Raw genomic sequence first — 13,893 nt, forward strand, 5'->3', positions numbered from 1 at the left:
TCCTCTAGACCAGTGGTTCTCAAAGCCAGTCTGCCACTTTTTCAGGGAAAGCTCCTGGCAGGCCGGGCTGGTTTTTTCCTTCCTGCCGCATCCACGGGTTTGGCCGATTGTGGCTCCCACTGGCCGCGGTTCGCCGCTCCAGGCCAATGGGGGCTGCAGAAAGCAGTGCGGGCCAAGGGACGTGCTGACTGCCCTTCCAGCAGACCCCATTGGCCTGGAGCGGCGAACCGCGGCCAGTGGGAGCCGCGATCAGCCGAACCTGCGAACACGGCAGGTAAACAAACCGGCCAGCCCGCCAGAGGCTTTCCCTGAACAAGCGGCAGACCGGCTTTGAGAACTACTGCTCTAGACCAGTGGTTCCCAAACTGGGGTTTGTGAAATGTTACAGGGGGTTCTTGGGGAAAAAATTCCCTAATGGGAGACAGCGCTGTCCCTAGGAACCCTGGGCAGTACGGGGCCAGCAGCCTGGAGCCCCTGGACCTCCAAGAGCTAAGCAGATCAAAGCAAGCATATCTATCACACTGAGGAGATTTAAACTTCAAGACTCCTTATAAGAAATAGAAAGGGAGGTGGATATGTTTTGTTGTTTTTAAAATTAAATAGGCAGCTAGTGTTGTTTTTAAAATTATGATGAAGAACAAGTTTAAGCTTTGTTGTAATGTGCGTTGTTTGCCTGGACTGCTCAAGACCTGAACGCTTGTGTAGGAGAAACTCTGAGTTGGCTTCTTAAATACCTTCATGCTGTTTCACATCTGATACTCCTTGATGAAACATAGGAGCCTTGTCTTATAACAGACTTATTCAAAGCGATACAAGCTATGAAAGTGAGATCTTGGAAGAATATTGCCGTTTTCATAATGTAATAAAAATACTGTAATGATAAACAATAATAAATAGTGTATAATAAGGATGTCATAAAAACAAATTTTATATTTCCAAGATCAATGCTTTTGTAATTTATATTCAGGTAAATGAGAAAATCCCTGGAGCTATTCGTTTTTAGGAGGGGATTTGTGAGACTTGACATTTTAGTGAAAGGGGTTCACAGGTTTTTAAAGTTTGGAAACCACTGCTCTAGACCATATTCCTCTAGTATGCTTATGAGAATATCATGTGGGATGTGTCAACAGCCTTACTAAAATCAAGGTATGTCATGTCTACTGTTTACCCCCATCCACTAGGCCAGTAACCCTATCCAAGAATGAAATTAGGTTGGTTTGGCATTTGGCTATTATTTATTATCCTATTATTCTCTAGGTGCTTACAAACAGATTGTTTAATAATTTGTTCCAGCATCTTTCCAAGTATCAAAGTTAGGCTAACTACTATATAATTCCCCAGGTCCTCTTTGTTCCCCTCTCTAAAGACCGGCACTGTGTTTGCCCTTCTCCAATCCTCTGTACCTCATCCATCCTCCAGGAGATCTCAAAGATAATCACTAACGGTTCCAAAATTGTTTCAGCTATGTCTCTTAAATGAACACTGTCAAAAGAAATCACATTTTAAAAAATGCCTTTACAACTGTTACTGATATGACCTAGATTGTTAAAACAAAAAATGTCAAAATACCTCCTACTTGTCATCATTAATGATGTTTGCTTATTCTTTTCACTTAACTCTGACAGTGAAATTAGTCTAGTAAATCAAGTTAGTAAAAAAAAACCACTTAATTTTTTCTTATACTCAGAAACTAGTAATCCAAGGAAGAAGTGGAAAATACAAGTCCCTCCAACTGAATTTTGCTTGTTATAAATGCCTTAGATAGTTTCCCTTTGGGTTAACGTGCACTAGTACAATGTTGTGGTAGAGATATGTTTTAAATTAAAAATGAGTTTTATTCATATTGACATTTTTTAAACAACCGAAATTTTGGGTCTAAACTATATGAGACGAGTCCCTTTGCATCTGGTTTATATAAAGTGTGCAGCCACAAAGATGACAATATGGTTCAAAAGATACTCTGTGAAAGAGCTGTGACAGATTATTATGCCAGCACTTTTAAAAGAAGAATAAAATAGTTGAAGGTTCTTGTAGGAAAAACTGACTTCTTTTGATACAGAGGCAGAATTTAATAGCTTCACCTCCTCCCCATCATTAACTTCTATCCAGGAGATAATTAATTCAAGATATTAATGCCTTTTAAGAAAACTTAAATCTGGAAAGTAATGTTTCTCTAAAGCCTAATGTTGTCTTAGTTCCTCCTGTATATTTCCTCTTATATCCATATACTCAGCAGATGTTGGTGCCAAACCCGTAAGCTCTGCTAGGGTTTATGTTCTATTATAGATGTAGAGGAAACCACTGTCTGGTGTTCTGAGAAATATTACAAATAAGGAGCTCCTCTAGTTGAAGTCTACTTTTAAAGCTATACACACAGAAAAGACAATCCTGATTCAGTCACTGGCATCAACACTAATTATTGTACTCAACCCAACTCCTTGATCAAATCTTAATTACAAGAAAAGACAAGGTATGTGAAGAGACTCAGAGCTTCCCCCAAGATTTTGGGGTGATGAGCAAACTATCATATGCTCTCCCTTCTGTCCTAAAGGGAGGGGAAGTTTGGAAATAACTTTAAAAAACAGTAAAAATGGTTTGGCCCGGTACCCCTTTGGGTATTACAGCCCACACTCTGCTAGGTGAGAGCCTTGTAGTCATGTCTTTCTCCATCCTGCCGCCTGGTGGATTGAAACAGCTGCAGGGGTGGGAAACTCAGGAAACACCTTGCATCACTCTGAAATGCTCCTTTCAGCCAATTAAGAAGTGATGATAATCATGGGTACCAGTGAGGAAATTCAAAGCAGAGGCTGCCACTTGACCCCTTATTCACTGTGTTTTGCCAGCATATTGGCAGAGACAGACTGGTGAGTTCACATAGCAGCTAAGGCTTAAATAAGAAAAGCCCTTGCTTTTATTGGACAATGGCTGTACAGAACCCTGACTAGCAGTACAAATGTCAGAAAGCAAATTGCTGATTTTAAAAAATAAATATTGATACATGGCTGGAGGGGATGAGAACCTAGTGGAATTGAGTGGGGGGAGCATGGAAGAGCCCCCTTTGCAGAAGCTCCTACATAGAGTTTAGCCTGCATAGCATGGGTGAAGACAGGACTTTGGGGACATCCACTCTCTGTGGCACCAACCCCCTTGGAAACCTGTGGGATTTTTCAGGTAAGTTAAGTTTGTCAAGGCAGGGATCACATCCTTTGGCTGTACAGAGAGGAATCTAGCATGCTTTTTGGTGCTGTTAAAATAAGAATAATTAATAAAAATTCCTTCAGCATTAACTTCCTTGCTCCATTTCCAATGTAGAACCCTGTGAGGGGAATCCAGGATCAGCAGCTGACCTGGAGTTCAGTGGCTGTGAACTCTTGCAGGAATCATATTATCAGGGCATGCTAGCACACAGGCAAGCATTTTCAGCATAGTGGACCTCACCACACTGGATCCTCTCCAAGATCCAGTGGTTCTAGGGCTCAACCCACTGATGCTGACAAAATAAGTAGGATTTGGCAAAGGGAACATCACTGATTTTCATGTTCCCTATGTGGGAGCAGCTGTGAACACAGTCAAAGCTGGCAAATGTGCTCTACAATACATCACATTATCAGATGCCTGAAACAGTTCCTCCAGAGCTTTTTTTAAAAATGTCATTAATAGTGCTAGATCTTGCAAGGTGCTGAGTGTGTTTAAGTACTTTACTGCATCAGTGCCAGAGGGCTCAGCACCTTCACAGATTGAACCCTCAGCCTCCAGGAGTGAGGGCTCTATCAGAGTTGGTTAACATTTTCAAAGCATGTGAGCTACTTGCGAGCCTAAATCAAATTTTCAGAAGTGACTTAGTCACTTAGGAGCCTAACTTTCAGCAAAAGTCACTTCTGAAAATGGAGTTTAGGCTGCTAAATCACTTTTGGCACTTTTCAAAATTTTACACTAATTCATAATTTTACACTAATACAATAGCATTAGCTGCTGGGGAAAATGATAGACAGCAGAGACAAGGCCCTGATTCAAGAAAACAGCTAAGCACATGCTTAAGTCCATTCCTATTCAGGAAACCACTTAAGAATGTGCTTTTGTTCCAATGAATCCCAAATCCTCAATCCAGATCTAAATGAAGGATTAAAAGTAAATTTTAAAGTTACTTACTATTACAGTAGCATTGAAGAAGCACCAGGGGCTGTCCTGGTGCATAGGAAGACACAGTCTCTTCTCCAAAGCGCTCACCGCCTAAAAAAAAAGACCAAACACAGAGGAAGGGCTGTGGGTACAACACACAAGCAGAGTGATTAGTGTGATGGCTCATGCACATCTTATTGCACTTGTTTGTATTACACCCCCCAGCTGCCCCTCAACCCAGCCATTGTTAGTTGCTTCTCTTTGCTGGGTTAAAGGCCCCTTTTTAGAAACCGCTAGTTGGGGTTTAATCCTCCGCGGTTGCCCGTTTGTCCATCGTAACCGTGGCCTGCCCGCGGCTGGGACTGCCTCGGCTCGGCTGCACTTTGCCCCTTTCTAGTTCATTCCATTACTGGTGCCTGGTTTATTTACGTTTTTAACCCAGCCCCGAGTTTCCAGGCTGTGTTTAACGGCGGGGGGTGGGGGGTGGGAGTTGCACCCCCCATGGCCTTGGCATGGGCAGCCCCTGGGCAGGGGAGAAACGACTGCCCGCGTGGGCCCTCAACAGGAGGGGTCGGCTTGGCTGTTCTGAGCATGAGGTCTACAGGCCTTTGTGCTCCCTGGGGCCAGGGGCAGCATGGGGGACCCCATGGGGCAACCCCCGCAAGGGGCTTCGACGTGCTCCCGGTGGGCTGCCTGCTCCCTAGCTCCAGGGGCCCCACTGCCCTCCACCCGGGGGGCCCTGCACGGGGGTCATCTCTCTCCCCTCCCCCCACTGGGGGTCTATGATCAGCGACAATCAGGAGAGACTCACACAGAGGCCTCAGGCTGGACAGAGCTGGTCTCCATAGCAACCACCAAACTCCGGGGGCCTATCCTCCAGATTGGTTTTCAGCACGTGCCTGTCAGACATAGCCACTCAACCACGCCCTCGCAGGGTTTTTGCCTATGGAGAAAGGGGCAAAGAGGGATGGAGGGGCCGTCGCTGGATTTTATTCACCCTTCCACGGGGCGTTTTCTAGTCAGGCAGTAATTGGGGTCGCCTAAAGGGTCCTTGCGGTTTCATATCCCGGCGTGCTTTGCGGCCGCTCTCCCTTTCGCCGCCATCTTGGGTCGGAGGCGCGGGGGTGAGTCCGGGAGCGGAGGTCCCGCGGCTGGTTAAGCGGGTTTCTCCCTCCTCCGTGGGGCGGGGGCAGGTGCGGCGGGGGCCGGGCTGTGGGGCGGGGGGCGCGTGGAGCGGGCGGGCGGCGGGATGAAGCCGATGCGGGGCGGATGGTGCTAGGCCCTGGGCTGAGCCGGCTCCGAGCCCGGCGCCTCCCGGTTCTGGCTCGCCCGAGAGGGGCCCGGCCCGGCCCGGGCGGGGCTTGACTGGACATCGCGGGGCTGCTGCCCTGATACGGCCCGCGGGGTGGGGGCCTGGCCTGGCTAACGTAGCCGGCCGGTGCAGAGCTGGGTTCCCCCCTCAACTAGCTGGGGGCCCCTGGTGCTGCTCCCTCTCCAGCCGCCTAGAGTGTGTGTGTGGGGGGGGGTCGCCTGGGATCCCCTGGGACGTGCCGGCCGCCGCGGGGGGGTGGGGGTGTCATACAGCCACTTGGTGCTAAATTCCCGAGAGTGGCGGCTAAAGTCTTTTTGTGCTTCTCAGGCCTGCTGGGAGCAGGACTTCAGGACGACGCCATGTCTGGGAGGTGAGCGATGGCCTCTGAAAACTCCCTTTATCCTTTACTGTCGCTGGACATGTGTCACTGGCTGGGGGGGCTTCATACATCACACACGCATTTCCGCTCCGTGGCACCATCTCGGCTGTAGAACGCGTTGTGTTAAACATAACTAAGCTCACACCCTCCGTTGTGATGCGGTTGTCATGACCGACACTATTCTTCCCGTCCCAAACATCTGTCGGCTAGAAAATCTTGCCCTGCCTGTTACACTGCACAGTTGTGTCTGGATCAGCACGTTCTTGGACATCTAGACTCCTATCCCATGCTGCTGCACTTCGCAGAGTGCTCTGCACAGACAAAGGAAGTAGGACTGGATAATTAGGTCCCACAGACATAGTAACTGGTCCTGTCCATGCCTCAAGAGTTGTTAGAATCTGATTGCAACTTACTGGTTTGTGTTACAGTTGGAAACTACTTGTCTTGTTCATGGATGCAAACTGCATATGCAATTTCCTATGTTACAGTTTGGTTATGGAGTTAAGTGTAGCCTGGAGAGATCTCTACTGTAAAAGTTACTATGTTAAGAAACTCCTTTATAGTATAATTGCTTAAACATGTTTTTTCAACATAAAACCGACCATACTGGATCAGACCAATGGTCTGTCTAGCCCAGTATTCTGTCTTTTGACAGTGGCTGATACCAAGGGCTTCAGAAGGAATGAACAGAACAGGTAATCATCAAGTGATCCATCCTGTGTCTCCCATTCCCAGCTTATGGCAAACAGACTGGACACTTCAGAGCATGGTTTTGCATCCTTGCCCATCTTGGCTAATAGCCATTGATGGACCTATTCTCCATCAACTTAGGTAGTTCTTTTTTGCGAGCCTGTTATAAATCTTGGCCTTTACAACATTCTCTGGCAAAGAGTTCCACAGGTTGGGTAAAGAAACACTTCCTTTTCTTTGTTTTAAACTTGCTACCTATTAATTTCATTTGGTGACCCCTAGCTCTTGTGTTAGGAGGAGGAGTAAATAACACTTCCTTATTTACTTTTTCCACACCAATCACAATTTTATAGACTTGTATAATATCCCCCTTAGTCATCTCTTTTCCAAGCTGAAAAATCCTGTTTTGTTAATCTCTCCTCATATGGAAGCTGTTCCATTCCCCAATCATTTTTGTTGCCTTTTTCTGTACATTTTCCAATTCCAATATATGTATCTTTTGAGATGGGGTGACCAGATCTGCAGTGTTCAAGATGTGGGCTTATCATGGTTTTATATAGAGGAAATGTGATATTTTCTTTCTTACTATCTGTCCCTTTCCTAATGATTCCCAACATTTTGTTAGCTTTTTTTGACTGCTGCTGCACATTGAGTGGATATTTTCAGAAAACTATCCACAATGACTCCAAGATCTATTCCTTGAGTGGGAACAGCAAATTTTGACCCCATCTTATATGTATAGTTGGACTTATGTTTTCCAATGTGTATTATTGCATTTATCAACATTGAAAACCTTAAACGTATTTTAAGTGTCCTGAATTGTGCTAAAGACTTGGACTGGTTACAGCGGACATGATTATGTTCTCTCCCACCCATTGACACTGGGATGCAGTTATGATTTAACAATGTTGAGAGAGAACATTTTAACTAGGTTGTTTGACATGGTGTCTTTTATGGGATAGCAGGCCCCAAGTTCTTAATCTATTTCACCATGTATGGAATATACTGTCTATCCCTTTGGGATGTTGCAACAAGTGTTTGTGTGTTTAAAAAAATGAAAATAACATTTTTTTAGAAATGGTTCTATTACAAAAATGGAAGAGAAGGCGGCGGCTAGTGCAAGATTTTTATAATTGATGTCTTGTGCTAAAGAAGCTGCACTTTGTGAATGTGGGGGTATTTGCTCAACTGTTCCTTTTTCCCCTGTATGCTTTCTACTAGCATGTTATCTAATTATTTCAGAAAGTTTTGTTCAGAAAACTTATTCACGTGCAATACGCTTTAGTGGTTGGCGATTCATTAATATGCTCAATATTTCCTAGACTGTGGTCCAAAGCCATTTTTGCTGGCTATAAGCGTGGCCTCCGAAACCAGAGGGAGCACACTGCCCTTCTGAAAATTGATGGAGTTTATGCCCGTGATGAGACTGAATTCTACTTGGGCAAGAGATGCGCATATGTATACAAAGCTAAAAAGTAAGTAGTACCTTGTTGTTATGCTAAATAGGCCTAATAAATTTGTCGTAAAAATTGATCAGGCCACAATAAATGTATTTGCATACCTATTGCCATGATGATGGTGAAACAAACAAAATGGCCAAGTAGAATTGTGCAAGACTGGGTTCAATTTTGGGATTTAGTTTTCACTTTCACAGTTCTAGGTACCAAATTAATTAAGTTATTAAATGATAATGTGTTAAACATCAGTATGATTGCTCTTGTAGAAATGCTGGATTAGAAAACTAATGGTTCTGGTAAGAGTGATGGGTTGGACATGAGTCTTCTCGCCTCCACGATACTGATGTGAACTGAAGTCAAGTCAGTAATGGACTGGACTGAAGTGTCCTTCACTGTTGTACTTCAGTGCTTTAAGTGACAGAATTAATATCATCCCCTTCAGTGAGGGTTTGCTTTGTAACCTGAAGGGATTTAATAAATCCTCATCAGCTTCTGGGAGTGCATATAACTGATCGCCATCGCTGCTGCTATTACTATGCTGATGTATGCCCCAGAAGTACTGTAGGTTTGATACATTTGGGGTTATTCCCTTCTCTACTTGCATAGCAAGTTGAATTTTTCTATTGATGTGGACCTTGGTGCAGATACCTGTGCCTTTGTTACCTCCTGATTAGATTACTTTAAGGCAGTGATTTTCAGCCTGTGCTCGGACCCCTGAGGGTCCACAGACTACGTTTGAGGGGTCCGCAAAAAGGTGTTACCATAGAACTGTGGTTTTCAATCTGTGGTCCCACAGACCCCTGGGAGTCCAAAGGGGTCTGCATCTCCATTTGCAATTATTTAGGGGGGTCCACAAATGAAAAAAGGTTGAAACCACTGGTTTAGGGTACAGCTAGTGCAGAATGTGGTTTCCCATTTAGAATGTTTCATACAGCGAGTGCTTTTTCCCTGTGCTCCAGAGACCATTCTGGTTTTTATTATGTTTCTGGTACGCAATTCAAGGTTCTGATTTGGACCTGGACATCTAAAGTCACAGGAGTCACTCAAATGGATAACTTCTAGATTAATGCATCTAAAAGGGTTGAGGGAATCAGGACATGCTTAGTGGGAAGCCCTCTTCTCCCCTTTGATAATTTGCCAGACACAGAGAGCAAAGTGTCTCTTCTTGTGTTTTAACAGAAGTGGGTTGGACTGTGTGAGGGTTTTGATTTGTCTTGCAGGTTTGTCTAAAAACCTTTAGAGGGGGGAAAAAACCTTTTGTAGTGATAATCAAGAATTCTAATGTGTAATGTTTGCGTGAATATATAGTATAGTTATTTGCAAATCATCCGGTAAATCACTAGGCAGAATGCTTTCCCCAGTTAGTACCAGTACTGGAAATAGATACAGTGTTTGGAATGCATCAGAGGGGAGTGATTGAAGCCTGCAAATCCCAGACATAGCAGTTCTGAAAGGTAAATCTAAGATAGGAGGCTAATCTACACACAAAATTTGCACTGGTGTAACTAATTGATTTAGTTTAAACTGGTGCAAATCTCTGTGTGGACACAACTCAACAAGTTTGCCAACTGGCTTATATCTATTTAGTTTGATTTAATTCTGTAAATTACTGAATTAATATAAACCAGGTAGAATACTGTTGCTTGAAGGATGTTTTGTAAAGGGACATTGTTGGGTCCACCCACAACTTGATGGGGCAAATGTACAGACATGTTTTCGTGCTTTTATATTTGGGTTTAAACCCATTGCCCTACTGTATTTGCAATCCAAACATCACAACCTCATGCTAATGAGATCACCAAAAAAATCTCTTCACAATATGCATTTCTCCCAGCTTGGATGAAAGCAAATCTGCATTATGAGTGACCAAATAAATGTTTCTAAACTTTGTTTGACTATTCCAAGGGAGCCATGACAATAGAGGGAATGAAACTTTTTTTTAAAAGATGATGTTTTTAACCTGTCACTGTTGCTTTAAGTAGACAGTCACTTGGTTAGGAGTGGAATGCCCAGGAGTTAACAGTCTTCTGTTTGTTAGCAACACCGTAACTCCTGGTGGGAAGCCCAACAGAACACGAGTGATCTGGGGGAAAGTAACGCGTGCCCATGGAAACAGTGGCATGGTTCGTGCTAAGTTCCGGTCCAACCTTCCTGCCAAGGCCATTGGGCACAGAATCAGAGTGGTGAGTACAGTGCTCTAGTACTGAGTTGTTTTTCCTAACAGCTTAGAACCTATAGTGATGATTTTATTTTAACCAAATTATACCTTTTGGGATATAAGATTTTCAAAGAACACTGAGAAAATGTTACATTGGTGGAGGGGAAATGTACAAAAATTCCCTTTCCCCTGTTTCCAGTGTGCATCTTCCACAGGGCCTGTCATAGGTGCATGTTGGGACCTGTACTCTGGCAATGGGAAAGGTTTAACTTCACTGTAGTCACCCCTCAAAGATATTTACTCTTGCTTTATTTTCCCTTTCCCTCAAACTTTGTACATCTAATTCTTTCTTTTCCTCTCTCCCCGAGTCTCCGGGTCTGGTCTCCCTTTTATTTGGGTCAGGGTATTCTGGGATCTTTATTTTTCTTTCCCCTATCTTCCCCCAATGCCCTGACCGTATCAGCCCTGCTTCTGGCTGAGGACTAAATTAATCTCTCCCAAGTCCAGTCATGGACCCAAAACTCGTGTGTGCTTTACCCATGCACCTCCAGGATCACCTTCTCCTTGGCTGGCTGGCTGTCACCACTCAAACTGTTGCTCCTGTACACACTGTCATCCTAGTGATATTGTCAAGAACAGTATCAGAGTGAGAGGTGACCCTGCTCAGCTTTTGTTATCCTGTAGAAAAACCACTGTAGGAGGAGCACAAGTACTATCCTTCATTGCAGCTGGGCAAAAGAGAGCAGTTATCCTCTCATTCCCCTAGCTAGGTTCAAAGATGGTGCACGGGCTACCCCTGCAAAGAGCACTTCCCAAAGACTGAGCCATATTCTGTGCTCTTCGATTCTTCCATGTAGAACAGGAGTGGGAAAACTACAGCCCGCGGGCCAGATCCGGCCCGCCAGCCATTTTAATTCAGCTCCCACTGGGCAGCAGGGTCTGGGGCTTGCCCCGCTCCGGCACTCCAGCCAGGGAGCAGGGTCAGAGGCCGCTCCACACGGCTCCCGGAAGCAGCAGCATGGCCTACCTCCGGCCCCTACCCTTAGAGACAGTAGGGGCCTGCACGCTGCCCCCACCACAAGCACCGCCCCTGCAGTTCCCATTGTCCAGGAACCGCAGCCAATGGGAGCTGCAGGGGTGGTGCCTGCGGATGGGGCAGCACGCAGAGCTGCCTGGTTGCGCTTCCACCTAGAAGTCAGAGAAGGGACATGCCGCCGCTTCCTGGAATGGCTTGAGATAAGCACTGCTCGGAGTCTGCGCCCCTGAGCCACTCCCCAGCCTTGATCCCCCTCCGGAGCACCCTCCTGCACCCAAAACCCCTCATCCCCAGCCCACCGCTCTGGAGCTTGCACCCCCAGCTGGAGCCTGCACCCCACTCCGCCTCCCCAGCTCAGAGCACCCTCCTACACCCTGAACTCCTCATTTCTGGCCCCACCCCAGAGCCCGCACCCCCAACCAGAGCCCTCACCCCAGCCCCAATTTCGTGAGCAATCATGGCCCGCCATAAAATTTTTATTCCCAGATGTTGCCCTCGGGCCAAAACGTTTGCCCACCCCGATCTAGAATCATCACTACTTCAGGAAATGAAGGGCTGGAAGGAATCTTGAGAGGTCATCTAGTCCAGCCCTCTGCTCTGGCAGAACCAAGAGAATCTAGACGGTTGCTAAAAGGTGTTTGGCTAACCTGTTCTTAAAAACCTCCAATGGTGCGGCTTCCATATCCTGCCTTGTAAGACTATTCCGGAGCTTATTTACCATTATAGTTAGAAATTGGAGTCACCTGCAAATTATATAAGCATATTTATTTGGGTAGTCTATTGTCCAAATCATTAATGAAAATATTGACTAGTACCAGGCCCCTGCGTGACCCCACCCCCAAATACCACCTCCCTGTTTGATAATGAACCATTGGTAACTACTTTCTGGGAACGGTCTTTCAGCCAGTTGTGCACCTAGCTTAAAGTAGTTTTGTATAGACCGCATTTTCCTCGTTTGCTAAAGAGAATGTCAGGTGGCACCGTATCAAAAGCCTTACTAAAATCAAGATATATCACCTACCGCTTCCCTCCATCCACTAGACCAGTAATAAGAAAAGGAGTACTTGTGGCACCTTAGAGACTAACAAATTTATTAGAGCATAAGCTTTCGTGAGCTACAGCTCACTTCATCGGATGCATTTGGTGGAAAAAACAGAGGAGAGATTTATATACACACACACAGAGAACATGAAACAATGGGTTTATCATACACACTGTAAGGAGAGTGATCACTTAAGATAAGCCATCACCAACAGCAGGGGGGGGAAAGGAGGAAAACCTTTCATGGTGACAAGCAAGGTAGGCTAATTCCAGCAGTTAACAAGAATATCAGAGGAACAGTGGGGGATGGGGTGGGGGGGAGAAATACCATGGGGAAATAGTTTTACTTTGTGTAATGACTCATCCATTCCCAGTCTCTATTCAAGCCTAAGTTAATTGTATCCAGTTTGCAAATTAATTCCAATTCAGCAGTCTCTCGTTGGAGTCTGTTTTTGAAGCTTTTTTGTTGAAGGATAGCCACTCTTAGGTCTGTGATCGAGTGACCAGAGAGATTGAAGTGTTCTCCAACTGGTTATTGAAAGTTATAATTCTTGACGTCTGATTTGTGTCCATTCATTCTTTTACGTAGAGACTGTCCAGTTTGGCCAATGTACATGGCAGAGGGGCATTGCTGGCACATGATGGCATATATCACATTGGTAGATGCGCAGGTGAACGAGCCTCTGATAGTGTGGCTGATGTGATTAGGCCCTATGATGGTATCCCCTGAATAGATATGTGGACAGAGTTGGCAACGGGCTTTGTTGCAAGGATAGGTTCCTGGGTTAGTGGTTCTGTTGTGTGGTGTGTGGTTGCTGGTGAGTATTTGCTTCAGATTGGGGGGCTGTCTGTAAGCAAGGACTGGTCTGTCTCCCAAGATCTGAGAGAGCGATGGCTCGTCCTTCAGGATAGGTTGTAGATCCTTGATGATGCGTTGGAGAGGTTTTAGTTGGGGGCTGAAGGTGATGGCTAGTGGCGTTCTGTTGTTTTCTTTGTTAGGCCTGTCCTGTAGTAGGTGACTTCTGGGTACTCTTCTGGCTCTGTCAATCTGGTTCTTCACTTCAGCAGGTGGGTATTGTAGTTGTAGGAATGCATGATAGAGATCTTGTAGGTGTTTGTCTCTGTCTGAGGGGTTGGAGCAAATGCGGTTATATCGTAGCGCTTGGCTGTAGACAATGGATCGAGTGGTATGATCTGGATGAAAGCTAGAGGCATGTAGGTAGGAATAGCGGTCAGTAGGTTTCCGATATAGGGTGGTGTTTATGTGACCGTCGCTTATTAGCACCGTAGTGTCCAGGAAGTGGATCTCTTTTGTGTGGACTGGTCCAGGCTGAGGTTGATGGTGGGATGGAAATTATTGAAATCATGGTGGAATTCCTCAAGAGCTTCTTTTCCATGGGTCCAGATGATGAAGATAAATTTGTTAGTCTCTAAGGTGCCACAAGTACTCCTTTTCTTTTTGCAAATACAGACTAACACGGCTGCTACTCTGAAACCTGTGATTAGACCAGTAATCTGTCAAAGAATGCTCTGTGCAAACTCCTAGCTATCTGCATGGGTATTCAGAGAATGATTAATTAAAAATGTGTGTTAACATTTTAGTTTAGTAACAAGATCTAACCTGATTTTTGTTTTTGTTTTACAGATGCTGTATCCATCTAGGATCTAAATTTTTACTAAAAATAAAATTCAGAAATTGTT

At 45.2% G+C, this 13,893-nt stretch overlaps 2 protein-coding genes across 5 annotated transcripts in view; one reads left to right on the top strand and one right to left on the bottom strand.

Moving 5' to 3' along the window:
• The window catches only part of IQCG (IQ motif containing G), a 40,412-nt gene extending 35,343 nt beyond the window's left edge, over positions 1–5,069 (bottom strand). For all 3 annotated transcript variants that reach the window (XM_043492758.1, XM_038417001.2, XM_038417000.2), the window contains exons 1-2: positions 4,931–5,069; positions 4,150–4,261 (exon numbers count right to left, since the gene is read on the bottom strand). The gene's annotated coding sequence lies outside the window, so the exon portion shown is untranslated. The remainder of the gene's footprint in view (positions 1–4,149; positions 4,262–4,930) is intronic.
• A 61-nt stretch (positions 5,070–5,130) lies between these two features.
• On the top strand, positions 5,131–13,893 carry RPL35A (ribosomal protein L35a). Of its 2 annotated transcripts, none has more exons than XM_038417004.2 (5): positions 5,131–5,243; positions 5,759–5,801; positions 7,823–7,975; positions 9,996–10,140; positions 13,838–13,893. In XM_038417004.2, the coding sequence occupies exons 2-5, from the start codon at positions 5,791–5,793 to the stop codon at positions 13,859–13,861; spliced, it is 333 nt and encodes a 110-aa protein (XP_038272932.1). In that variant the 5' UTR covers positions 5,131–5,243; positions 5,759–5,790; the 3' UTR covers positions 13,862–13,893. The 2 variants fall into 2 exon arrangements, with proteins under 2 accessions (XP_038272932.1, XP_038272933.1); XM_038417005.2 differs by having other exon boundaries at positions 5,201–5,312.

This window comes from Dermochelys coriacea, chromosome 9 (assembly GCF_009764565.3).
Source record: "Dermochelys coriacea isolate rDerCor1 chromosome 9, rDerCor1.pri.v4, whole genome shotgun sequence".
In the NCBI taxonomy this organism is placed as follows: Eukaryota; Metazoa; Chordata; order Testudines; family Dermochelyidae; genus Dermochelys; species Dermochelys coriacea.

What these genes read in the sequence shown, in the direction of transcription:
- RPL35A (XM_038417004.2), top strand. An exon ending in TATGTATACAAAGCTAAAAA is followed by an intron (nt 7,976 to 9,995) that starts GTAAGTAGTACC and finishes TCTGTTTGTTAG; the next exon opens with CAACACCGTAACTCCTGGTG. An exon ending in TTGGGCACAGAATCAGAGTG is followed by an intron (nt 10,141 to 13,837) that starts GTGAGTACAGTG and finishes TTTGTTTTACAG; the next exon opens with ATGCTGTATCCATCTAGGAT.